Genomic DNA, 23,389 nt, shown 5'->3' with positions numbered 1-23,389 from the left:
GCAACATGGGATTTTCAATTCCAAGCCAAAAAGTGTCTATTCAGCTCACCCAGCTGCCAAGCACAAGCCGAGAGCACAAGGCTCCGGGGCACCCTGCAGTGGGAATGCCTCCTTCCCATGCTGCGTCGGGAGGAGACACTGCGCAAGGCTGCATCTCTAAGCTCCCCAGGCTGCTGCAGAACTACACATCCCCAGTAAATGCTTTGCTAAGTCACACACTTCATCGTCACCGCAATGCAGGGATGTGTTTGTCAGTCGGGCTCAGGGATTTGCTGCATCTGGGCTCCCCGTTCCACTCCAGGATTTCTCGTATCATGTCACTGGTCTCTGCTCAAACCATGCTTGGCTGGCTGTGAAAAATGCCTTAGCAATAGGATTTTTCTTCTTTTCCCTCCTGCTGTTCTTTAAAGCCAAACTGTACCTCTGCAAAATCCAGGTTCTGAAGGCATTTTTTTCCAATACTTGTGTTTTGTAACTACATCTCTTCAATCCACTATAGATAAGACAGCAAGTCGGGGTTGGAGTGAGAACAGGTTAAACTGCTCACCTCCTCGAGTGCCTCTCTCAACACTTCAATCCCAAGTGCATGTTATCAGTAGAATATCTTTTCCAGTTAGAAGCTGTGCAGACAATGACTTCATCAATGCTCCCCCTGGTGGTCCTTACGGCCTTCCAGGCTCTTATTGTGACTTGGCAGATCTTCCTCTCCCTCTGTTGGTTTTGGCTTAACCAGATGAATACTACATCAGCCTCCAGGCCACAGCCAGGAGTTGGGCTTCTATCCCTACTCCTAACAACAGTAGGAGGTTACCTTCTGCTACCCCCACACTAACAACAGGGGAATCAGAGGCAGCAAACATGGATATGCATTTCCTTGAGTCTCACTCCACGCAGAGATCTTCCAAGCAGGTTTTCTATTCCATTCTCCAACATTCTATTTCCTCATTCTCCTCCTGCAGTTGTCTTTGATCACTGGAGGCAAGCCTTCCTGAAGCAAGAAGGGAAACGCTGAAAGAAATGAAAGGGAACGATCCTGGTGACAACTGCATACCACAAGAAAGTGCTGCATATGCAAGGGAAGAAGAAACTTCCTATTAGATGAAAGGAGCACAAACCTGCTCTCCCTCTGGAGAAGTATGCAGCTCTTTACTTGGCTCTATAATTGCAACACTCCACTGGGAAAGGTGCTTGGAAGTATTGCAAAAGGAAGATGAGCAAAAGTCAGGTGTAGCAGGGCTGCATATCCAGAGGATCGTGTAGAGGTGCATGGTTTCAGAAGATGTTAGGAGAGGAGCTGCGAGCCTTGTTTCAAGGGCAAGTAGCCAAGAACGCAGGAACTGCCCACTGCAGTCAGCTGGAGCAGGGAAATCAGAAAAGGGAAGAAAAGACCACAATATTGTCAGGAAAGTGAAAGGTCTCTGGCAGAAGGCTTTGCCACAGAAAGAGGAATGTGGCAGGGGAAAGGGAACACCAGTGGCCAGAGCCAACAGGAAGTTACATCATACCTCTATCTCCTGCACACGAGCACATCTGCAAACATTGCACGGTTCACAGAGACACACTGGAGAGAAACCAAACAAATGTGGGAGCAGAGTGAAGGTGACGGAGCGGTACTGTCTGGATGCAGACAGTCAGCTGGGGAGGCCTACCTGCCTGGAAAAACCCTTGCACAGCACACCCAGACATTCCTGCAGCCCTCCCCGGCGTTGTTTGTGCCATGATTCACCACGAATGTGGCTTCAAGCCACAGCTGAGCAGCAGCAACCAATCTCCTGCCTGCTGCTGCCCTCTGTGGGACATCACAGCTCCCAGCCCAATCTGCTGTTTCCCTGGAACGCAAACTACCCGGGCCTCCGGCTTGTGCGTAATCACTTTCCTCTGCAACTGGCTACACACTAATTATAGTTCCAGTATTTTCCTTCTGGATCAGCGTTAATTACAATACGGAGAGTCTCGCTCCATTAGGCTTTAAATCTTGTTTGGGATTCCAGCTGTCAGTAAAAACGAGTTGAGGAAGGTTTTTCTCAGGATGCATCAACCTTGGTTATGGGGAGCGGAATTTTGAAAATCTTTTTCATAGAACCACAGAATGGCTTGGGTTGAAAGGGACCTCAGAGATCATCCAGTCCCACCCGTGCTGTGGGCAGGGCTGCCACCCAGCAACTCAGGCTCCCCAGGGCCCCATCCAACCTGTCCTTGAACCTCCAGGGATGGGGCACCCACAGCTCTCTGGGCAGCCTGTGCCAGTGCCTCACTGCCCTCTCAGTAAAAAACTTCCCCCCAACATCTCATCTGAGTTGCACAGAAAGCAATGCAACCAAAGTGGAAGGAGCCTGCCAAGTTTCTAAGCAATAAAAGAAAGGCCTGGAATGCTGCAGTTAACATCAGTGTTATGGATGAGTTCATTTGCCATTGTTTGCAGCCAGCGGAAAAGAGGTGCAGCCTGCCATTCGCTTTATGCTTGCTTAAAACTGTTTGATGCCAAAGTGAGGAAAATAAACATTTAAAGAGTGAAACCTGAGTGAAAGACTGAAACAGCAGACTGAAAAACCACTGCTACAGTTTCTTTCTGGGTCAGGGAGTGGAGACACGCACTTTCTGCTCAGATCACACGTGACCTACAATAGCAGTACTGAGGTCCTGGACTCCTGCAAATGACTTCAAGATTCTCAGAAAAATTGAAGGGGTAGCAGTAATAGGCAGGAGTGACTCATAGGACCAAAATAACTCACGTAAAACATGCCTGAACACAGCAAGGGATGTGGCAATTTGCTAAGAAAGGCCCTTAAGAAAGCTTTGTGAGGCAAGGCGGTAAGAGTTAAAAAAAGAATCGCGTTCAGGCACCAGAAGGTAGTTTTTAATGGTCAAGTTTCCCCTGAACACAATGGCTGCCATCCAGAAAAGCCATCAGGATCAGGATGACACTGGGGCAAATCCTTGTGGGATCTGCTCTGTAAGTGATGTAAAGCACTGCACAAGGAATGCATGGTGCTCCCTTCAAGACCACAGGAAGGCAGAGAAAACAGCCTTTATTAAGCATCAGTGCTTGTATTAAGAGCCACAAAGAGAAAGGAGAGAGCTATTTACTATTCCTGGAGACCTTAAGTTCCACCAAGCAGTAAAAAGACAGAAGATTAACAACTATTTAAAAACAACTGCTCCAGAAGCGCAGAAGCAGGCTTGATATCATTATAACGCTTTAAAACACCAAGCCCCGCGAAAGAGCTGCCGCCGCCATTTTAAAAGCCTGAGCTCCGCTCCCCTCAGAGCGGACAGACACGCAAGCCGCATGCGCTAGCGCTGGCCTGCTCGTGTCCTTTTAAAGGACACGCGGCTCCTCACGAGGCGGAAGTCGTCTGTGGCTCCACCAGAAGTAGCTTCACTTGACAACAGAAGGGCTTCTTCCGGTTGGGCTCCGTGTGACGGTTGGTTTCCGGCTCTATTCATTCGCCTCTCTATACCCTCCTCCGGGAGGCCTTCTTCCCGCGTCTCACTCATTCCCCCACGCGATGAACTCTATGGTAACTCGGGCGGTGTCACGGCAGGGGGCGCGCGGAGCGGCGCTCTGCACTTCCGACTTCCGGCACTCTATGGTGGAGCCGGCGGCGCTCTAGAGGTTTCTGGGCTCTCTCGATGGGCCGGTGGCGGCCCCGCCATGGAGGCCGAGACGCTGGAGGCGCGCATCAGTGAGTGCTGGAGGGGGTAGATGGGGGGAAGGACGGGGGTTGAGGGGAGCCGCCTCACTCGCACTGCCTTTCTGCCGCCCGCAGACAAGGCCACCAACCCGCTGAACAAGGAGCTGGACTGGGATGGCATTAATGCGTTCTGCGAGCAGCTCAACAAGGAGCTGGAGGGGTGAGTGGGCCTCAGGCCTCGTCGTCCGGTGCTTTGTTAGTGCCTTCAGCTTGTGGCATGCTCGCCTGCCCCGGATAGCAGCACGGCTGGGTGGGCCTTTCCTTAATCACCATGCAGCTTTCCTTTCCCTCCAGCCCTCCACTCGCCACCCGCCTCCTTGCCCACAAGATCCAGTCCCCGCAGGAATGGGAGGCCATCCAAGCCCTTACGGTAAGGCAGGACGTGATGGAGGGCAGTGTGGGTGTCCCACCAAGAGCTCCTGGTGCTCTGGGAAAACTCCTATGTGTGGGGTGGGAGAGAGGTGACAGTGGCAGCACCCAATGGAGGGTGACAGGTGGGGAAGACCTTATCCTTAGGGAGGAGCATGGGAGTCATTGGGAAGTTTTCTGTTCCTCTTATCACGTGGTGGGTCTGTGAACCGTCGGGTTTTGTGAGCTCTCTGCCTCAGGATGGTTCTGCTGCACTAAGGGTGTCGTCTTCCATGGTGATCAGAGGGCAGGAACACCTCTCCTATGAAGACAGGCTGAGGGAGCTGGGTTTCTTCAGCCTGGAGAAAATAATGTTCCAGGGAGGCCTCACTGTGGCCTTCCAGTACTTGAAGGGAGCTCATAAGCAGGAGGGGGACTGACTTTTTACATGATTTTAGTAGTGATAGAACAGTAATGAATGGCTTTAAAGTAAAAAATGAGATATTTAGGTTGATGTGAGGTGGAAAATCTTCATTCAGAGGGTGGTGAGGCAGCAGGACAGGTTGTCCAAGGAAGCTATGGATGCCCTGTCCGTGGAGATGCTGTAAGGAAAGCCTCAGGTTCTGTGCTTGCCGAGAAGCCAGATGTTGACCTAGCTTATGGGCTCATCTTCTCCCAGGTGTTGGAGTCCTGCATGAAGAGCTGCGGCAAGCGCTTCCACGATGAGGTGGGCAAGTTCCGCTTCCTTAATGAGCTCATCAAGGTGGTGTCACCAAAGGTGGGTCCCTGGGGATCCTCCTGGAGGCGATGATGGTGGAAAGAGGGCTTTGGGAAGAAGTGGTAGAGCAGAGGGGCCAGAGGTCTTTTGGAGTGTGGGGAAAATGGGACAATACTGAGAAGAGATTTAATCCATGTTCCTGTTGAGTTTTCCAATGGGAAGCTGAGCTTTCACCCATTGCTCTAGGCTGATTTTTTTGTCGCAGGAAGCTGAGGGCCAGCTAGACTTGATGCAGCCAGCACTTGTGAGACTTCTGAGCCCATCAGCGTGCCTGGAGTCACCTTCACTGCATTTCTTTTAGGCCTTTGTACTCAGGAACCTCTCTCAGCTTTGACACTGTGACTTATCTCTCCAGGGTATCCCAGTCTGCTTGAGACACTAAGGACAAGCCCAGTCCTGTTGGCAGTGGTCTGGCAAGTCCATCTGAAGGACCAGGTCCTTACCTGCTCCTCGCTGATGCTGCTGTTTCAGCAGCAACAAATACTGAGCACGTTGTTCCATTCAGCGAGGGCAGTCAGCTCATGATGCCAGCAAGGATGGAGTTAAGGAAAAACAGACTAAATATAACTAAGGAAAACTGGTGGCTGTCACTCACAGCTTGTGATCTGTGTGGATGAATATCTGAATATCCAGGGACTGTAACAGTGTCATTCTGCAGTCATTTTGCTGGTGTGATCTAGAGGATGTCATCTGCCTTAAGCCACTGGCAGCACATTTGCTGTTTTTACTACCAACACACAGCAGACCCATGGTATAAGAGTGAAGGGTGACCCCATAGTAATGGAAAAGCTGCATCCAGCAGTGAGGTGTTTGTGGCTTGCCCATTTGCTATAAAGAATGTCAGGCACTTTGTGATGCAGCGTGCAGCTGAGGGTGTGCTGGGCCTTGCCCTAGGAACTGTCACCTACAGCCCTTCACTTCACCTCCCAGACAGTCCTGCTGTCTGAAGGATTGCCTTTCCCAGCAGCTTCTGATAGCAGCATGCTTTCCTTCACAAAGTGATAAAGACCTCCTGAGCATTCCCACCCATCCATGGGTGTTACCAAGGGTCTGCTGGCCCAGCATTTCTCCCACCTCCTGTAGTGGCACAGGACACGTTGCAAGGGCCTCATGAGCTTTCTGCTTGCTTCCTCTTTTCCTCTTCCTTGTGCCGTTGGGAACTGTCTCACTTCTGGGGGAGGAGAGGAGGGGAACAGGCTGGGCTTGCAACCGCTCATATGAGCTTCAAGTCACCTCTTCTCTGTTTCTGTAGTATCTTGGCAGCCGGACACCAGAAAAAGTGAAGTCAAAGATCCTGGAGCTGATGTACAGCTGGACACTGGGGCTGCCTCACGAGGTGAAGATCTTGGAAGCCTACCAAATGCTAAAGAAACAAGGTAAGAGGCAGTGGTCTGGAAGGTTTTTCTCCTTATTCATCCAGGGAAAATCTAAAACAGATTCTGCATACCCTCTGCCCAGACCCAGCACATCCATAGGTCTGCCAGGTTCCACAGAAAGGGCTGCTGAAGAAATGGTGCCTTGGAGCTCCTGGATGAGCAGAGGGAGTTGCAGGGGGTCTGAAGTACTTAATGGGTTGGAGGAAAATATTGCTTGTTCCCTACAGGAAGTGGCGCACTGGAATGGATTGGTGCTGAAAGGATACAAGTGCTTTGGTAGTACTGAGTGCTGGATTTTTCAAAGATAGGACAGTGCTGAAGGGGGTAGTACTTGCATAACAACACAATTTAAGATCATGGATGGCAGAAGCTGACCCTAATCCCCTGTGTTCCAGCTAGGCTTGATGAGCTGTTAGGAAAGAATTGACCTAGGTGGTAGTTGTGCCCCCCTGCACCCTCAGTGGGTGAGGCCTCCTGATATCTCTGTTGGTCTCTACTGCAGGTATTGTGAAATCTGACCCAAAACTGCCTGATGATGCTCCTTTTCCACCACCTCCTCCTCGGCCCAAAAACATCATTTTTGATGACGAAGAGAAATCAAAGGTAAGAGGTCTATGCAGGTAAAGAGGAGAGGGCAACATCTTCTCTGCTCTGAGGTCTCCTGTACTCCAGAGTAGAAGATCCAGTAAGAGTCAAGCTCCTGCTCTGCATGCTTCAGGAAATGCATCAAAGGAATGTTGAGGGCCTACTGCAAAATTATGACAAAGGAAACAGCTTTAGGTGAAGCGTGTGGGTCTGTTTGACCTTTGGAGCTCTTAACTGCGGGATGGTGCAATGGGTGACGTGCTGATGTTAGCCCAGCAGATTTTGAGAGGTTTGTTTTGCTCTCTCCAGGCTCCAGAGTTATCTGGCCATAAGGTTTAAATAAATCCCAGCCCCAGATGTTAACTTTTCCCCATTCGCACCACTGCAGTGTGTTTATAGCCCAGCTACTTGTATCTTCCTGGATTCATCCCATATTACCTTTCCTATCAGTCACGTCACCATTCAGACAAACCTCTCATACATTTAAGTATTAGGCTTCTCTGGGTCTGTTTCATCAGTAGAGATGTGATGTCAATTTGCTGCAGGGTACGTAATCTTTTTCCATAGATGGGGAATGGGGAATTGTAGATGTCCTGAAGGGACTGTTCAGTGACTAGGAAGTAGGAGAGAAAATGGTTGGTCTCCCTCTTTGCCAATTACAGCTGCAAAAGGAGCATGTGTGGAGATGAGAATAGCCCATCGCAACCCCATGGCATCTCCCTGTGTAAAACAAGTTTTGTCTGTTGCAGGATTCGTGCTGCTGTGCTCCAGGGTCTCTATCGTGAGTAACAGGGAGGGGCAGGCTTTGAATGCAGGAGACTTTCACAGAAAGACCTCTTACACAACCAGAACCACAATGGGGAAAGGAAAACAAGTTGTATTTCTCTCCCTGGTCTCTTTTGGGCAGGGCATCGCCACAAGCTCTGGTGCTGCAAGAGCAATGCCAGCTGCCACCTCTCAGCTTGGGCTCAGAGATTCCTCCTCTTTTGCAGATACTGGCACGTCTCCTGAAAAGTTCCCATCCTGAGGACCTTCGGGCTGCCAACAAGCTCATCAAGGAGATGGTTCAGGAGGTATGGCTGAGGAAAAAGGGGGCAGGGAGCCATGGCCTGGATGGCAGTGCTTGCTACCAAAGGGCAATGGATCAGTTGTTCAGCAGCAGCGCCAGAGAGTCCTTGTATGACTTGTGCCATCCTTTGGCTACTTGGAGAAATGACTGTAGGTGGAGCTACTGCAGCACAAGGTCTGTGGTAGTTCCAGCCCTGTCTGGCAAGTGCTGGTGCAGAAATAACCTGGGGTTTTCCCACTGAAGTGGAGTCTGTTTGGGAGGGGCTGTGTTGCTGTGACTAAAATCAGGCAGTTGGTGTGTTGGCTGGCCCAACCTTTCTTCCTCCTCACACTGCTGGCAAGCAAGGACATCCTTCCCCATGCGTTTCCCCTCCAGGACCAGAAGCGCATGGAAAAGATCTCCAAGAGAGTGAATGCCATTGAGGAGGTGAACAACAATGTGAAGCTGCTGACAGAGATGGTGACAAACTACAGCAAGGGGGAGACAACAGAGAGCAATGAGGACCTGATGAAGGTGAGGAGAGGCTATCCCAGCATCCTCCCTGCGTTTAGCACAGACAGTTGTTTCTCCTGTGTTCCTTCTGCTTAGTTTGTACCCCTATCTGAGCATCCTGCTGCTCATCTCAGTGCCCCTTCTTTCCCCCAGGAGCTATATCAGCGCTGTGAGCGCATGAGACCCATGCTTTTCCGGCTTGCCAGCGATACCGAAGACAATGATGAAGCTTTGGGTAAGCAGACCTGACCCTGACCTTTCTTTTTCTGTCTGCTTCTCACTCTATCTTCTACTAGGGAGTCAATGCTTGGGCTGCCTATGGTACAGCATCTTTTGGGAGCCTGCCACTTTTTGTCGTGGTTGCTTGCTGTAGGCTGGCTATTCTATGGCTTGGTGCTAGGTGGGCACAGATGATCCCAATCAGCAGTGTTCATTCCCTTTGTTGTAGTAAGAAAGTTTTGTGCTTATGCTGCTGAAGCTGGAGCTGTCAATGTATTTTGATGCAGTTTGCAGCAGCAGAGGCAGAAGTGCTGCCTGTGATGGGATACCATCAGCTCCTTGGCCTTTCTTTGAAGAAATAGACTGAGATGGGTATAAAAGTCACTGTCTTAGTTTCTCTACTTTTTAAATCTTGTCTTCTACCTCTTTCATTTCAGCGGAGATCCTGCAAGCCAATGACAACCTGACACAGGTGATCAATCTCTACAAGCAGCTCGTACGGGGAGAAGAAGTCAATGGGGAGATGGTGGCTGGTCCCCTTCGAGGTGAGGGGAGACCTGGGGAATAGGGAGATGAAGCACGGAGACCCTACTGCTGGTTTCCTCTGGTGTAAAAGAAGATTGAGTGAAGTGGAAAGGGGATACCTGCAGGATGTCAGAGATAGGCTGATGAGATGAGGGAATGGCTTGTGGAGATGACTGTTGCATGAAAGGAGGGAATTGTGAGAGAGAACAGATGAGGATTTCCCTCTCCCAATTGTGAGGAAGGATGGGAACTGCATCTCAGCACTCTGAGACAGAAACCTTATCCCAACTCTTCTCACCTTGTGTTTTCTTTGCAGGCAGCACCTCTGCGCTTCTGGATCTGTCAGGACTGGAGCTTCCAGCAACAGGGCCTTCCTACCCAGCCTTGCCCACCCTTTCAGGTGGTTCAGCAGTCCCTGTGCCTGACCAAGCTGGCTCTGTTTCCTTACTGGATGATGAACTTATGTCTTTAGGTGAGAAGACCAGAGCAAAAGCTTCCCATTACGTCCTTCACCATTGAGAGTCTGAGTGGATGGTGGTTCTTGTGGCAGGAGCATGAATGAGGGAGAGCTCTGGGAGAGGTGACTCATGAAAAACCAAGATGTCACCCTCATTTAGAGCAAGGGAAAAGGCAGGAAAGGCTCTGGCTTGATTCTGAACTTCAATCTCGCAGTGTTTTTCTGACACCCAGAGAACCTACAGGGGATGTACCTTCTGATTTGCTCTGGACAAACTGACCTGTCAAGCAAATCGAGACTGATACAATGTCCATCAGCAGATGGCATGAGAAGGGTCATACTCTTCATGTGCTCTTCATCCAGCTCTTCATGTGACATCAACTGCAAAGTGTAAACACATTAGCAATATACACATAGGGACTTCTAGAGCTGTTCAAATGCAACTTGCAAGTCTTATGTGGTGCCACTCCTAGAAAGTTCTAGAGTTCTATTTCTCCCAACAAAGTGTACTCTCCTAGGATAGTACAACAGCATGAAGTAGTAGTATGGTCTCCCAGATGCAGGTGAAAGTGGGATTTGTTGCAGTGGGAACTAGACTCAGAGTGAGGATATTTGGGCAGAGAAAATACCATCTTCCCTGCTCCTTACTATGCAAGGATGGAGGCCTGAGATGAGAGACCATGTTGGTGACTCTGCTCTACTGCTTCTGTGTCCTGCCTGACCAGAGGAATCTGTTACAGATGCCTCGTTTAGGTCCCTTAAAGTGTCCTTACTCACATGGCAGATAGGCTCCATTTTTGCTTTTATTCCTGGCAGGCCTGAATGATCCAGCACCACATCCTGCCCAGGCTGGTGACAGCAGTGGCTGGAACAGCTTCCAGGTAATATGCTGGTAGCCAGAGAAGCTGGTGGGGTGGGTGGTGGAAGGAACGAAAGGAGTAGGTAAGGAAGTGTTTGATGGTGTTGATAAGGAACCCTGCTGATGGGGGGCTTCTGTGCACTCTTTCTGCAGTCATCAGATAGCAATGAACTCAGCATCACCCCTGTTGTGGTAGCAACGCCAGTCAAAGCAGATGCAGGTACATCTTCCCCCAAACCTACTTTCACAAGTGGCCTGGATGACTTGGACCTCCTGGGCAAGACATTGCTGCAACAGTCTCTGCCTCCAGAGTCCCAGCAAGTGCGATGGTAAGTAGGATCAGGGCAATCTTGCATCTCTCCCCACCCTTTTCATGGACATAGACATTTCAGTGCCCTGTTTTACTCCTCACTCTCTCTCTCTCTCTATATCTACAGGGAGAAGCAGCAGCCACCTCCCCGGCTCACTCTGAGGGATCTTCAGAACCGGAGCAGCTCTGGCACCACAGCCCAAAACTCCAGTGTTCTGCCTGTGCTCCAGGGTGTTTCTCCTAATCCCCCACTGCCCCTGAACTCAGAGCTGCATGCTCCTGCTACGCTTCCAAAAGTTGCCACCACGCCACCAGGAAGCACTTCAGTCCCACCACAGCCTCCTGCCTCCACGCTGCCCCCAGAGATCTCACTAGCCAACATCACTGTGCCTCTGGAGTCAATCAAACCCAGTGAGCTGGGATGAAAGCCTGGGAAGGGGGGAAATGAACTGTTTGGAAGCTCACCACACGAACTGGGGGGGGAAATACTGGACAGGGTATGAAGAGAGTGCATAAATTGAAGAATGTGAGAAAGCTTGCCTGTCGGATTTCGGGGAGGTTGTATCTCTGTTGCTTGTGTGGAGCGTGGCTGATGGGAAGGACTGCCAGTCCCTTCTTGGCTGACTACCACCTGTCCCTGCCTTTCCCACAGGCAGCATCCTTCCTGTGACAGTGTATGATCAGCATGGCTTTCGCATCCTCTTCCACTTTGCTAAGGATGCCCTTCCCGAGAGGCCCGACGTGCTGGTGGTGGTGATTTCTATGCTTAGCACAGCACCGCAGCCCATCCGTAACATTGTTTTTCAGTCTGCTGTCCCTAAGGTAAGGCAACTGCTGGGGCTTGGGTCTACAGACAGTTCCCGTGAGATTCTCCCTTTGCAGGAGAGGTAGGGTGGGTGGAGAGCTCTGTGGAGCAGGACCCAAAACAATATTTCTTTTTAGAAAGTGAAAGCTCTCTATATATCTGACCAGGGCCTCTAGCTGTAATGTCCATCAGCAGTGTAGGATGCTTTTCTTTTTCCCTAGGTGATGAAGGTGAAACTACAGCCACCCTCAGGCACAGAGCTGCCGGCATTCAACCCCATTGTCCATCCCAGTGCCATCACACAAGTCCTGCTGCTTGCTAACCCACAGAAGGTAACAGCACCATCCCTTGGTGCCTAGGCAAAGCCCTGCTCCCCTCTGCCTGAAACAGAATGAACTATCCATATTCCCTGTGCTCTGTGCAGCTTCCTAGAGACCTGAATGCCTTATCCTTCCTGTTTTCCTTCCCTTCTGACTGCTTATCTTTTCTCCCCTACCTCCAGGAGAAAGTGAGGCTACGATACAAGCTGACCTTCACTATGGGAGAGCAAACTTACAATGAAATGGGGGATGTGGACCAGTTCCCCCCACCAGAGTCCTGGGGCAACCTCTAGGGCTGCGTGTTGTAGGCACTACACTTGGAAGCCAGCTCTGTGGGGCTGAAGCAGCCTGAGGAGATGGGGAGGGCGGGTGGGGGGCTGCTGCTCATGCTCAATTCTCCAATCGGCCGGGCGAGTGCCAGAGGGAGTGTGCCTCCAGAATGAGAGCAGACACCAGGAGATGTTCATCCCACAAGAGCGGGAGTGCAGTCAAGCTTCTTGTGGCTGAACAGTTGCCTTCCCTGCTCTTCCAAAGGCACTCCTCCCTCTCTAGTTTGTTCAGCATCTCTTCTAACCCTGCTTTCCCCCTCTTTGTGCAGTGGGAAGCAAGGATGGGGAGCTTTTAATAGCCTCAGCCTGAGGCAAGGCCTAGCAAAGGAAGATCCTTTCCCTTGTCTGTCTCCTCTCTCACAACCCTTCAGCTGCTTCATGCTCTGCATTGTTCTCTCATGTTAGCAAATGCTGAGCTGTGGGGTATCTTCCCTTGCCCTAGGCTTGCAGCTGGGCCCTAATGGTTTCCTGTCTGATGGGATGACCCTAAAACTGAACAAGGACTTAGGTGTCTTCCCAGTACCAGAGAGCAGGCAGTGATCCTTGCTTTTGGGGGCCAGGGAGAAAACTTTCCGTAGTCCCCTCTTTCCAATAGCAGGCAGAGCTGTTGGTGGGAGGTGGGTGCTGGGAAGGGCTCGCTCTGTGCCTCCCCATCTGCTTCAGCTCTGGCTCCTTGGCTTCTGGGCACTGAACTCCTGTAGGGAGGAAGCGCACATCTTCCCACTACGCTTTATTGCAGCAAGCATTTGGGACTGCAGCTGGAACATCGCCTGTTTGTCCTTGCCCCTCGTAGGGCTGACACAATTCAAAAGGGGTCTTCGGTGGGCTGAATCCTTTCTCCTTGAGGCTGGGGAGGGGAGAGGATGGGAGTTGGGCTCTGAGCATCGCCAGGGGGCACCATCAAGCTCTGCACTGCGGGGACGGGGGTACAGCTGTGCCTTGTGCCCCTTTGCCCAGAGGGGGCTAGTTCCAGCCCCCTGATCACTGTGACACTAGAATGAGGATCTGCAAGCATGGAGGAGACCGGGGGGTGGCATGTCTTAGGCAATCCGTGTCCTGATGGGGCTTGTGGCCATAGGAGCTGCTTCCCACCTCTAAGCTAGTTTGGGCTGAGTCTTAAGGGTAAACTGAGCTCTGCATTAGCTTGCTAGAGGTAGAAGGCAGTCTGCACACGATGGAAATGAGCAAGGTGCTTTGTATTCTCTGCTTGGAACAGTGAAGGTGGAAATTGGGTGCAGCATGTGCTGGAGAAGAGGGGGAAGCAAGGTCTTTATGCTGAGGTTCTGCTGTGTCTTACTTCCCTTTCTGGTCTCTTTTCAGGGTTTTGTATGGGTTTTTTTTTCTTTGCAGATCTTGTTTGGTTCTTGAACAGACTTGTATATATTTTCAGTGCAAATTCTGTAAATGGAAGAAAACAAAAATAAAAAAAAAACGCCCGGCGCGACAAATCTGCTGTATTTATGGGAAATAAAGAATTCTTTCCTCATGCTGTGCCTTCTGACTGCATTTTCCCCTGACTGCACCGAGGAGCTGCTGGCCCTGCATGGGGCCATTGCCAGCTCCTCTTGGGCCTCACTGCTCCAATCTCACTGGCTCATGAGCAGGGAGAGTGAATGGTGGAAGTCCCCCAGCTGCTCTCAATTCCTGTTTGAGAGCAAGCCCCGTCACTGTTATGAGCTGTGCTCTGCTTCCTTCTCTCTGGGGCAAGCAGTGGGCAGGAGCTGGTGCCCCCCAGCTCATGGGGAGCTGCTCCCAGGCTGCAGTGCTGTTTGCAGGCTGGTGGCTTTGCAGCAAAACTTCCTCCTCCCCGAGGTTGCTGATCGGAAGCAGCTCTATTAAGGCGGTTTTGGTGCAGAGCTGGAGGTTGGTTGCTGAGAGCTAGACGTGGGTGGCCACTTTGTTGAAGGTTTTAGAGCAAAATGATGCTCAGGCAGCATTCCCTTGCTTGGTTCTCCCCTTAGAATCATTAAAGTTGGAAAAGACCTTTTAGATCATCTAGTCCAACCACCCACCTGCTGATACTGCCCACTAAGCTATGTCCCTTGGAAATAGAGGATCCCTTCTTCTGCACCCTCCGGTAAGGAAGAGCAGAGCCCAGCAGCGCCAGACTTTGGGGCACAACTGGAGTGACCACTTCCCACCCCTGCTCAGATGCTGGTTCCACATAGCTTAGCCTCTGCTCTTAGTGCAGGAGGAGGAAAGTCCCAGCTGCAGGTAGCCGGAGATAAAGCAAGCTTTGCATTGTGCAGAATGAGAGCAAAATCTGTGGGGGGATACTTTTAGCAAAAAAAAAAAAAAAAAGTTGCGCTGTGTGGCTTGAGCTGAGTGTAGCTCTGCAGAGCGAGTGACGCTAAGGATGGAAAGGTGAAGCTTGTGGTCACCATGCAACCTTACAAGGGCAGCAGGGGAAGGGGGAAGGAATGGCTTTGCCATCTGCAGAGGGGTGCTGGGATAACCAGGTAGTGTGGGATGTGCATTACCCTGAAGTGCCCTCCCACACCACAGCTGGTGGTAAACACGGCAAGGCGGGTGAAAAACAGAGCGTGGGCCTCCCACTTGGGCTCAGCAGCAGTGTGCCTGTCCTGCCTTGTTATGTGTTTGCTGCAATAATATTTCCCCTTTAAGGCTGGGCTTAAGTTATTTATACTTTGTAGGGTGGTGACAGGAACACAGAGCAGAGCAGAGCCCTGAACCGCTCTTACCTGATCCGCAGCCAGGAAGGAAGCTCAGAAAAAGAGAGGGACTGTGAGAGAGAGCCTAAGAGAGGGGAAGAAAAAGCAGGCAGGGCATCCCCGGGGAGGGACAGGGGAGGGGACAAACCGGCAAAAAGAAAAAGAGGGAACCAGGGCAGAAGGAAGGAGCACGGAGGGAGAGGTGCTCGGGGAGCGGCAGCTCTGCAGAGCAGAAGGGCTGGGCATCCCATGCCAAGCGTCACCAAGGGGTGCTGAGCTTCATCTCCCAAGATGATGAAGAGGCAGTTCAATCGGATGCGGCAGCAGCTGTCCCATCCCAACGCCACCAGCCGGTAAGGACTTCTCTACTTCCAGGGTCAGTGAGCTGGGAGGGAGCAGGATGTAGGGCCTGGGGGTGGGCACCAGGCTGGATTGGGCAGCCGGGTGGTCAGGGAAGAGGGAAAATGTGGGAGATGGGCTTAAGGCATCTTCAGCATAAGATGAGGGGCTGTGGGTACCAGCTCCCTGGTGCTGCAGGGCAGTGGGATGGTGGCTCAGTGCTACTCACCAGCGATGGGCTCCACAATCTGTCTGCCCATGGATGTTGGCTTCCCCAGGATGTGAGGGCAATGGGCAGGGTCACCCCAACCACATGCCCTAGGCTATGCGGCGTCCAAGAGAAGCTGGGACTTGCTCCCTCCATTCAGATGGGTGCCTGGTGCCCTGCATCTGACCAGCAGTGTGGACACCCTGTGGCAGAACCTGTGGAGGACTTTCAGCTTCAAATGTATTCCTACAGCTCAGTCTCACTTCCACCACTTCCTTATTTTTCTTTTCGGCTTTCCAGAGCTCTCCCTTTGCAAAACCCAGGACTGGGCCCTCCCTCCCCAGCCCCCTCACACTGTTTCCTGCAGCCACCTCTGCACAGAGGCACACAGACTCCTGAGCCCTAGGAGGCTGATGGGGACCAGCCCCAGGTCTATCAGGGGCCTTCAGCCACCACGGCAGAGCTGCAACCCACTCGCCTGTTGCCCTTCTTGCATTTCCCAATGGGAACCAAATCTCCCATCTCTCTACCTCGGAAGAGAGCTTTCCCATCTCCATGTTGAATGTGCCTCCATTTTGCTTGAGGCTGGGTGTGCAGAAGGCCCTACGCAGCTCATGCAGCCCCAAAGAGAGCAATTCACCCACCGCAGAGCCTCTCCTCCATGGGGCTGCGATCTCACGTGACTTTGGCTGCCTTCAAGCCAACCACCCCCGTTTCCTGCAGCTCGTCCCATGTCAGTTCTTGCAGGAGCTGAAAACAGAAACGTGAAGTGGCCAGGCAGGGGGATAAAGCAGCAGCACAGGAGGTTCCCAGAGAGCAGCAAGGACATGGGTCCACTAATCAAAGTTTTCCCTATGGGAGGAGTCATGGAGTTTTGGCAGCCTTGGGTGTTGGGTTTTGAATTGGGTTTTGATCAGGATTTGCAGCAAACCAGAAGCTTCCTTTGCAAGATTCACTCTGCGTACATGCTTGCAAAACCAACCAGAAAGCTGCCTTCATTTACGCCCTGCAGGGGGCTGGTGGTGTTGGTCTATATCTCCAGCCTTACCACAATGTTACAGTTGCTCCAGCCCTGGTGGCATCTCAACTTCCAACAGTCTGCTCAGCAAAGGCAGATGCCTACAGGGCTCCAGTAGGAGCTGCCTTGGATTTGCCTTCAGGGAAGAGGCAGTTGGGAGAAAGTTTTACCCCCAAATTTATCACCAGAACAGTGGCCCTGTCGCACTGGGATATTTTGGGCTAGGTGCTCTGAGCTGGAAGCCCAATCTGATGAGGTGACGCCTGATGGGGAGACCTGAAGCCCAGCTTGATGGGGAGCTGCTTCTCTTGGTCCTGGTGCTCTCCTCCTGGGCTCGCTCTACCTGTAGCCTTGGATAGGATGGTCTGAGCCATAGCCAACCAACCTCCTATTGGGATCTCAAAGAGAGGAGGGTGAGATGTGGGAGGAAGTCCCCCCATTTCTTCTCTTGACTTGTTCTTCTCCCTCCACAGAGCCCAAGAAGCAACTGAGTTCCTCACAGAAGATTTGCTGCAGGTGAGGCGAGTGCCAGCTTGCACCTGCACGTAGGGACGTGCCCCATCCCTACCTGCGATCCTCCCCACTGGCACCTCCTTGTTACGGGTCTGAAACACTTCTGCCTGCTGGAGGGCGGCTCCAAGGCCAACACGGCAGCTTCACAGCACTGGCAGATCCAGCACGGCTGTGTCAGCGAGCGCTGCTCTGACATGCCCCCAGTGACACAAAGAAGGGCTCATCAGTGCCACTTTTCCACCCCCAGATCGAGCAGAGGGTCGAGCCAGCCAAGCGAGCAGCTCACAGCGTGTCCAAGCGGCTCCAGGCTTGTCTGCAGGGGCACTGCGGCGCTGAAATGGACAAGAGAGTGGTGAGTATACCCTGGACACCTCCTCAGCCACCACAAACCTTGAGTCCTAGATAGCATCTTTGCAAAGCCCTAAGCCCATGCCCTTTCCTGAACTCCTGTGGCGAGGAGCAGCATGGTGCAGCTGGGCATGGGTACACCACTGCTTCCTCTTCCTTGGTTTGAACCTGCCACCTCCTTCCCAGCTGGTGCTCACCAGTTCCTATCTGGAAAGCAAGCCCTCCCCATGATACTGCAGACTCTTTCTTCTCCTAGCTTGGCTAAATTATTCTCAACATTAAATTCCACCATACACTTGAAGCCATGGCAGGGCTGAGCCTAACAGTGTCCTCCATGAGTCCCGCAGTCCTCCACTGTTTTGGAGAAGGCTAGTGAATTTCTAACCAGCTGTTTAGCCAACTGTGTCCTGGCTTTGGCCAAAAGGACATCCAAAGGGCTCTTACTCTGGCCCCAAGGCCAAGAGGAAGCTGGACTAGAGGGAGATGTGGGGAACCATTATGGGTTTAGGAGGCTGTCTGTTCCTTGCCCACAGTGGTATAAATCAGGGCGAGTGAGCTGCCACACATCAGCTCATCATCTCTTTTCCCAAACCTATGGCTCTTTGCAGAAGAAGCTACCCTTGATGGCTCTGTCTGCAACGATGGCTGAGAGCTTCAAGGAACTGGACACAGAGTCCAGCCTTGGGTAAGTGCCAGTGGAAAAAGATGGCAAAAACCTAGCTGAACTGCTACCTGGGCTCTGGGACTTCCACTTCCAAGCCAAGCTGTCAAATCCTGTCCTGAGAAAATGGAAAACACCAGCATCAAGGGGGATGAGGGGACTGCCTCCAAGCACAGAAGGGGGACAGGGGCTGGCTCTGGGTCCCCACATGGGTATACGTATGGTAAGGGATGTTGGATTGGAGGCTGGCATGGTTCCAGCCTGTGCTTGTTTCACCCCTCTCCCTTTCAGGAGAGCCTTGGAGATGGGCTGCTGCATCCAGAGTTTGCTGGCCAAGATCTTGGCCGAGTTTGAGATTGCTGTAGAGCGTGACATCCTGCAGCCACTCAACAAGCTCAGTGAGGTAGTCATGGCCAACCCCCAGCTCTAGTGTTCCATCCCCAAACCTTTGCCATTCAACCTGGTCCCTCTCTTCCAGGAGGAGCTTCCCATCATCCTGAAGCGCAAGAAGACCCTCCAGAAGCTGATTTCTGACTGGAATGCCATAAAGAGCCGGTATGGAGCATGGTGTGGTCATGGGAGACCAATTGGGTTGGAGGAGAGGAGCAGACAACTGCCCTCTGCCAATATGGGGAGCAAATCTCCCAGGGACAGGAGGGAAGCCAAAGAGGCAGTAACTCGTCCTCAAACCCCTTCTCCACATTCATAGAATCACAGAATCATAGAACCATTAAGGTTGGAAAAGATCCACATCCATATGGTTCTTGAATACCTGCAGGGAAGGTGATTTCATCAGTTCCCTGGGCAGCCTGTTCCAGTGCATCACCACTCTAAGAATAAATTCTTCCTAATTTAACTATTTTTTCCTAATATTTCACCCCGTGTCCCCACTGATGAGGCTGTGAGCGTTGCTTCTTCTCTCCCACTTCAAAGGCTGAACCAAGCTGCCAAGAGTTCCAGTAACAGTGCAGGAGCTGGAGCTGGCCCAGGGGCATCTTCTGCTGCCAACAAACTGGAGATCCTGAAGGAAGAGGAGGAGGAGGTGAAGAGGAAGGTGGAGCAGTGCAAGGTGAGAACATCACTAGCTCTCCTCCTTGGGGCAGCTCCAGGGCTGGAGACCTGCTTTTCTCCAGCAGCTCCATCCAAGGTGACTCCCTCACCAAGAGCAAGCCGGCCAGCGCAGCCTATCTTGCGCAAGCAACCAGCTCCCTTCCAGCAGTGTGGAAGCAGGGAGATACCCCAAGCCTGGGGAAGAACAAAAGTAAAGGATTTGAAGCATAAGCTGTTGCAAAGAGGAGGCTCCAGGGGCTGGAGCAGGGAGAACAAGGAGTGCTCCCAGGTCTGAGACTCAGCTGAGCTAGGGTCTGTGCTGGATGACAGGGGGACTGATTCCCATCATCTTTCTACATGTCCACACTGTTTCCTTTTGAGAGCTCTTTGCCTTGTTTGTCAGAACCTACCATAGCTGGGAGATCCTCTTGTGAAGTTCTAGGGCCTTATGGTAGGACAGGTCACTGCTATGACCTAAACTCAAGTGACAGGGGTGAGGAAGGGTCCCCATGCAGCCCCAGCCTGCCCTCCCATCAGCTTCCATGAATGAGGGGCTTCTTGAAGGCATCCCCTCTTCCTGGGTGCCAGGCAGGAGGGGGATAGATGCTCTTCTTGGTGTCTCCCTTCCCAGGATGAGTACATGGCTGACCTCTACCACTTCTCCACCAAAGAAGACAGCTATGCCAGCTACTTCATCAGAGTAAGTTCTCCTCTTAGCATGTGAAATGTCTCTGGGGTATGTCCAGCCTTGTCTCCATTTGCAACAAGCCCTCCAGCCAGAGCAGAGTGCAGCATGCACTAGAAGATGCCTCCAAATAGAGCAGTTGTCCCAGTTCATCCCCCTCTCTAATTTGTCTTCTATCTATCACTATAGACATGATCCCACAGATCCAGGGGATTTCTCTTGCAGTTCTCCCTGCAGCATCTTTGCTTTCCTTGGTGCTCTCCTCTTATGAGTGCAGTGTCCTAGGGATAGGACTCTGGAAAGGAGACAGTGCCAAGCTGAGCACTGGCTGTTTGTTCCTTATCTGGCAGCTGCTGGAAATCCAAGCCCAATACCACCGGCAGTCTCTGGAATCTCTGGACTCGGCTCTGACAGAGCTGAAGGAGAGCCACAGCCAGAAAGGTACCCAATCACTTGCAAGGTAGCATGGGGATGGCTGTAAGAACAGCCATCAGTGCTGGGAAAGGTGGCTTCTTTTCCCCATACCTGCTGCTGCTTCCTACCATGGGGTGGTGGGCACTGCTTCCACCAAGCTAACCCCAGCTTGGGATTAAGATGCCACCGTGGTTGGATACCACCAGGACCCCAATCCCTAAGAACATTTCCCTGTCTCCCCCAGAGCCCTCCTTCACCACAGAAACCCCAGTGCTAGGGTACTACGGCGTGCCCCTGCAGACACACCTCAAGAACTTGGGCCGAGAGATTGCTCTGCCTATCGAGGCCTGTGTCATGATGCTGCTGGCCTCAGGCATGAAAGAGGAGGTAGGCAGCCCTCACTATCCCACACTCCCTAAAAATACTCCACATCACCCTGCATCCCTTTGCTCCATCCCCAGGGACTCTTCCGGCTGGCAGCAGGAGCCTCGGTGCTGAGGAAGCTGAAGAGCAGCTTGGCCAGTGGCTCTAATGCACTGGAGGAGTTTTATTCAGACCCCCATGCTGTGGCCGGTGGGTGTGGTGACATGGGGCAGGGATATGGGGGCGGGGGGTCACTGCTGTCCCCCAGTCTCCATCACCTCCCCACTCCCCCTCTAGGCGCATTGAAATCCTACCTGCGGGAGCTACCCGAGCCTCTGATGACCTTCAAGCTCTACGATGAATGGATCAAAGTGGCCAGGTGGGTCAGGGCTCACAAGCCCAACAGCCCAGCAGCTGTTTGGCCTCTCACTTTGGGGGTGGGATGAGTAGTGAAGAAGATGCAGCAGTGCCCATCATCAGCAACATCAGCCCTTCTATCCCATACACCAAGTCCATTTTTGTCCTACAAAGCGGTCTGAGCTCTCCTTTTCTCTCTCCTGCAGCTTAAAGGACGTTGACGACCGGGTACAGAGCCTGAGAGACACCTGCAGCCGCCTGCCCCAGGACAGCTACAACAATTTGAGGTGTTTCTGTGGGATGGGGCTGCTTTGATCCCACACATTCACCAGGGGCAGCCATTCCCTTCCTGAGTGTGCACTCACTGTTTCCTTGTTCTCCTTTTACCCTGTAGGTATCTGATCAAGTTTTTAGCCAAGCTAGCAGAGCACCAGCATGTGAATAAAATGACCCCCAGCAACATCGCCATAGTGCTGGGCCCCAACCTGCTGTGGCCAGAGCAGAGCACAGGGTGAGGTCTGGCTGGGTTGCAGGTTTTCTGGAGAGAGGCAGTCCTTCTTTTTGGGCTTTACTCCTCCAGAATTAACATAAAATGGGTTAATTCCCATAACTCCTTCCCTGATGGCTCTCCCACCTCTGCCTCTCAGAGACCCTGTGCAACTGGACTTGGCCTCAGTCTCCTCCATTCAGGTGGTGGGAGTCGTGGAAGCCCTCATCCAGAATGCAGACATACTCTTCCCTGGAGGTAGGCCTTCGCTCTGTCTTTTCATCTTTAGGGACCATAGCAGAAGGTGAAAGGAACATAAAAAAAGCACCACAAATAGCAGAAGAATGGATGAAGAGCATCCCAGGCAGCTGCAGTTCCCTGCTGTAGTCTGCTCCTGGGACATGGGGTATGCTCAGTGTCTAGCAGGGATGTAGTAAGCACTTCTTGGTCTTTCTCCCCGTGCAGAGATAGATTTCAGTGTCTCAGGGATGTTCGCACTGCCTGCGGATGTCAGACTCAATGAGGCTGCCCCAGTAGACGAGCTGCCACCCAAATCCCCCCCAGCCTGCTCTCCATCTCCCCTGGATGAAGAGGCGTAAGTCTGGCAAGAGCAGGGGGCTCCTGACCTCTATTCCACCCCTTCCCCGCAGGCTACAAGGCCAGGACCACCATGCCCCATGGTGCTGGCTCTAACCATCATCTGAACACCCAACTGTCTCCTTCTCCTCCAGCACAAAAGACTCTGAAGTGAGCTCCCAGCCGCTTTCCCCAGTGGTGACCAAGCCGTCCCCTGAAGCCACAGTGCCACCAGCTCTGACACCAGCCAATGACACTGCCCGCAAAGGTTAGGACACGGAGGCACAATGCTTGGGAGATGCCTACAGGGCCGACACCTCCACTTTCTCCAGTTTATCCTTATCTCATCACATCCTGCAAGATGGGGTAATGGGCCACCACATGGGAGGAGAAGGGCCTTAATCTTTCCCCTTGTTTTCTGCTCTCTATCCCCACCCAAGGAAGGACTCTGGGATGGAAAGCACTCCATTCAAAGCTCATGTCTCACTGCAAACTGAAGAGGGTGGGAAAAAAGTGGGATGTGCTCTGTCTGACCCACACAGGGCTCTGCTACGTTAGCTATGCAAGGAGCATCTTGTCCCTCACCCTACCTGAGACACACGCCATGACTCCCCTCTGCTTTCTTTCCAGTCAAGCGCCCGGCTCCATCTCGACCCACAGGGCCTCCACCTGTAGCCCAAGCCCGAAGCATGATCGAACACACTGCCAGCCCCAGGGCCCGGCCACGACGGCTGGGTGCTCCCTCCATCCCTCCACCACTGCCCCCACAGCCAGCACCGCGCCACAGCCGTGAATCCCTCACGTCCCCGGGGCCTCCCACCACCAATACTCCGGATTGCACCGCGGATGAGGGGACGGCGGAAGGACAGAGCCCCTTGGTTGGATCAACAACAGTGGAGAATGACTGAGCAAGGCGCGGGGCTGCCATCAGCTCCCACTTGCTTCCCCTTCTTCATCCACCACCATGAGCCTTCCACCTTGCCCCGTCAGGCTGGGCAGTAGGGTTCAGACCCCTCCTGTTCCCGCCATCAGCCCACAGGCCCTCATCCTCCCCCAGGGAGGGAAGGGAAGGCCCTGTGGTATTTCGGCTGGGGGTGAGAAATAACCCATCGGGCGGAGCCCCGCACCAGGCCTGGCGCGGCTGCAGGCGGACGCGCGGCCGCCATTTTGCCTCACGTTGCCTCAGAGCGCGTCACCTCGAGCCCACGAACAGGTTGGTTTGCCTGTGAGAAGATTCTATTTTTTAAGAAGATATATATGCCTGCGCACACATGTGGACATGTATATCTCTGTACATATCGCGACTACATGATTTCAGGAGACGCTGGGACGCGAGCGCTGCCACGGGCCGGAGCGGGATGGCAGCCCGATCCTATAACGGCGGTTGCACCCCAGCGAGGCGCGGGGTGCCCTTGGCCAATCAGCCAGCGTGCCCTCGCTCCGTCCCGCCTTCCCACCTCATTTCTGGGCAGCCGATAGGACGCCGAGGCTGTCGCTTCTCCCTTCGTTCGACCACGCCCCTCTCCCTGCA

The 23,389-nt window shown here is 52.6% G+C and overlaps 2 protein-coding genes across 2 annotated transcripts; both read left to right on the top strand.

The window, feature by feature from the left end:
* The first annotated feature begins 3,464 nt into the window (after positions 1-3,464).
* GGA1 (golgi associated, gamma adaptin ear containing, ARF binding protein 1) lies at positions 3,465-13,653 on the top strand. Its single transcript, XM_010711250.3, has 17 exons — positions 3,465-3,686; positions 3,771-3,855; positions 3,990-4,065; positions 4,723-4,821; positions 6,074-6,197; positions 6,700-6,800; positions 7,775-7,855; positions 8,227-8,364; positions 8,497-8,578; positions 9,000-9,107; positions 9,404-9,559; positions 10,361-10,425; positions 10,557-10,732; positions 10,841-11,124; positions 11,366-11,535; positions 11,740-11,850; positions 12,021-13,653. The coding sequence occupies exons 1-17, from the start codon at positions 3,656-3,658 to the stop codon at positions 12,129-12,131; spliced, it is 1,998 nt and encodes a 665-aa protein (XP_010709552.1). The 5' UTR covers positions 3,465-3,655; the 3' UTR covers positions 12,132-13,653.
* An 811-nt stretch (positions 13,654-14,464) lies between these two features.
* SH3BP1 (SH3 domain binding protein 1) lies at positions 14,465-23,126 on the top strand. Its single transcript, XM_010711234.3, has 18 exons — positions 14,465-15,192; positions 16,878-16,920; positions 17,165-17,269; positions 17,874-17,950; positions 18,218-18,329; positions 18,405-18,481; positions 18,860-18,995; positions 19,608-19,676; positions 20,012-20,102; positions 20,320-20,462; positions 20,537-20,648; positions 20,736-20,817; positions 21,002-21,082; positions 21,190-21,306; positions 21,443-21,540; positions 21,748-21,877; positions 22,014-22,126; positions 22,489-23,126. The coding sequence occupies exons 1-18, from the start codon at positions 15,131-15,133 to the stop codon at positions 22,764-22,766; spliced, it is 1,926 nt and encodes a 641-aa protein (XP_010709536.1). The 5' UTR covers positions 14,465-15,130; the 3' UTR covers positions 22,767-23,126.
* The last annotated feature ends 263 nt before the right edge of the window (positions 23,127-23,389 follow it).

Source organism: Meleagris gallopavo, chromosome 1, assembly GCF_000146605.3.
Source record: "Meleagris gallopavo isolate NT-WF06-2002-E0010 breed Aviagen turkey brand Nicholas breeding stock chromosome 1, Turkey_5.1, whole genome shotgun sequence".
NCBI classification, from domain to species: domain Eukaryota; kingdom Metazoa; phylum Chordata; class Aves; order Galliformes; family Phasianidae; genus Meleagris; species Meleagris gallopavo.
Note: the sequence above shows the minus strand (reverse complement) of the source record. Positions and strands in the feature narration are given on the sequence as shown.

Coding starts and splice junctions, on each gene's coding strand:
- GGA1 (XM_010711250.3), top strand. CDS start 3,656: ATGGAGGCCGAGACGCTGGAGGCGCGCATCA. Junction 4,822..6,073: donor TCAAGGTGGTGTCACCAAAG/GTGGGTCCCTGG, acceptor CTGTTTCTGTAG/TATCTTGGCAGCCGGACACC. Junction 7,856..8,226: donor TCAAGGAGATGGTTCAGGAG/GTATGGCTGAGG, acceptor TTTCCCCTCCAG/GACCAGAAGCGCATGGAAAA.
- SH3BP1 (XM_010711234.3), top strand. CDS start 15,131: ATGATGAAGAGGCAGTTCAATCGGATGCGGCAGCAGCTGTCCCATCCC. Junction 21,083..21,189: donor GACAGCTACAACAATTTGAG/GTGTTTCTGTGG, acceptor TTTACCCTGTAG/GTATCTGATCAAGTTTTTAG. Junction 21,541..21,747: donor AGACATACTCTTCCCTGGAG/GTAGGCCTTCGC, acceptor CTCCCCGTGCAG/AGATAGATTTCAGTGTCTCA.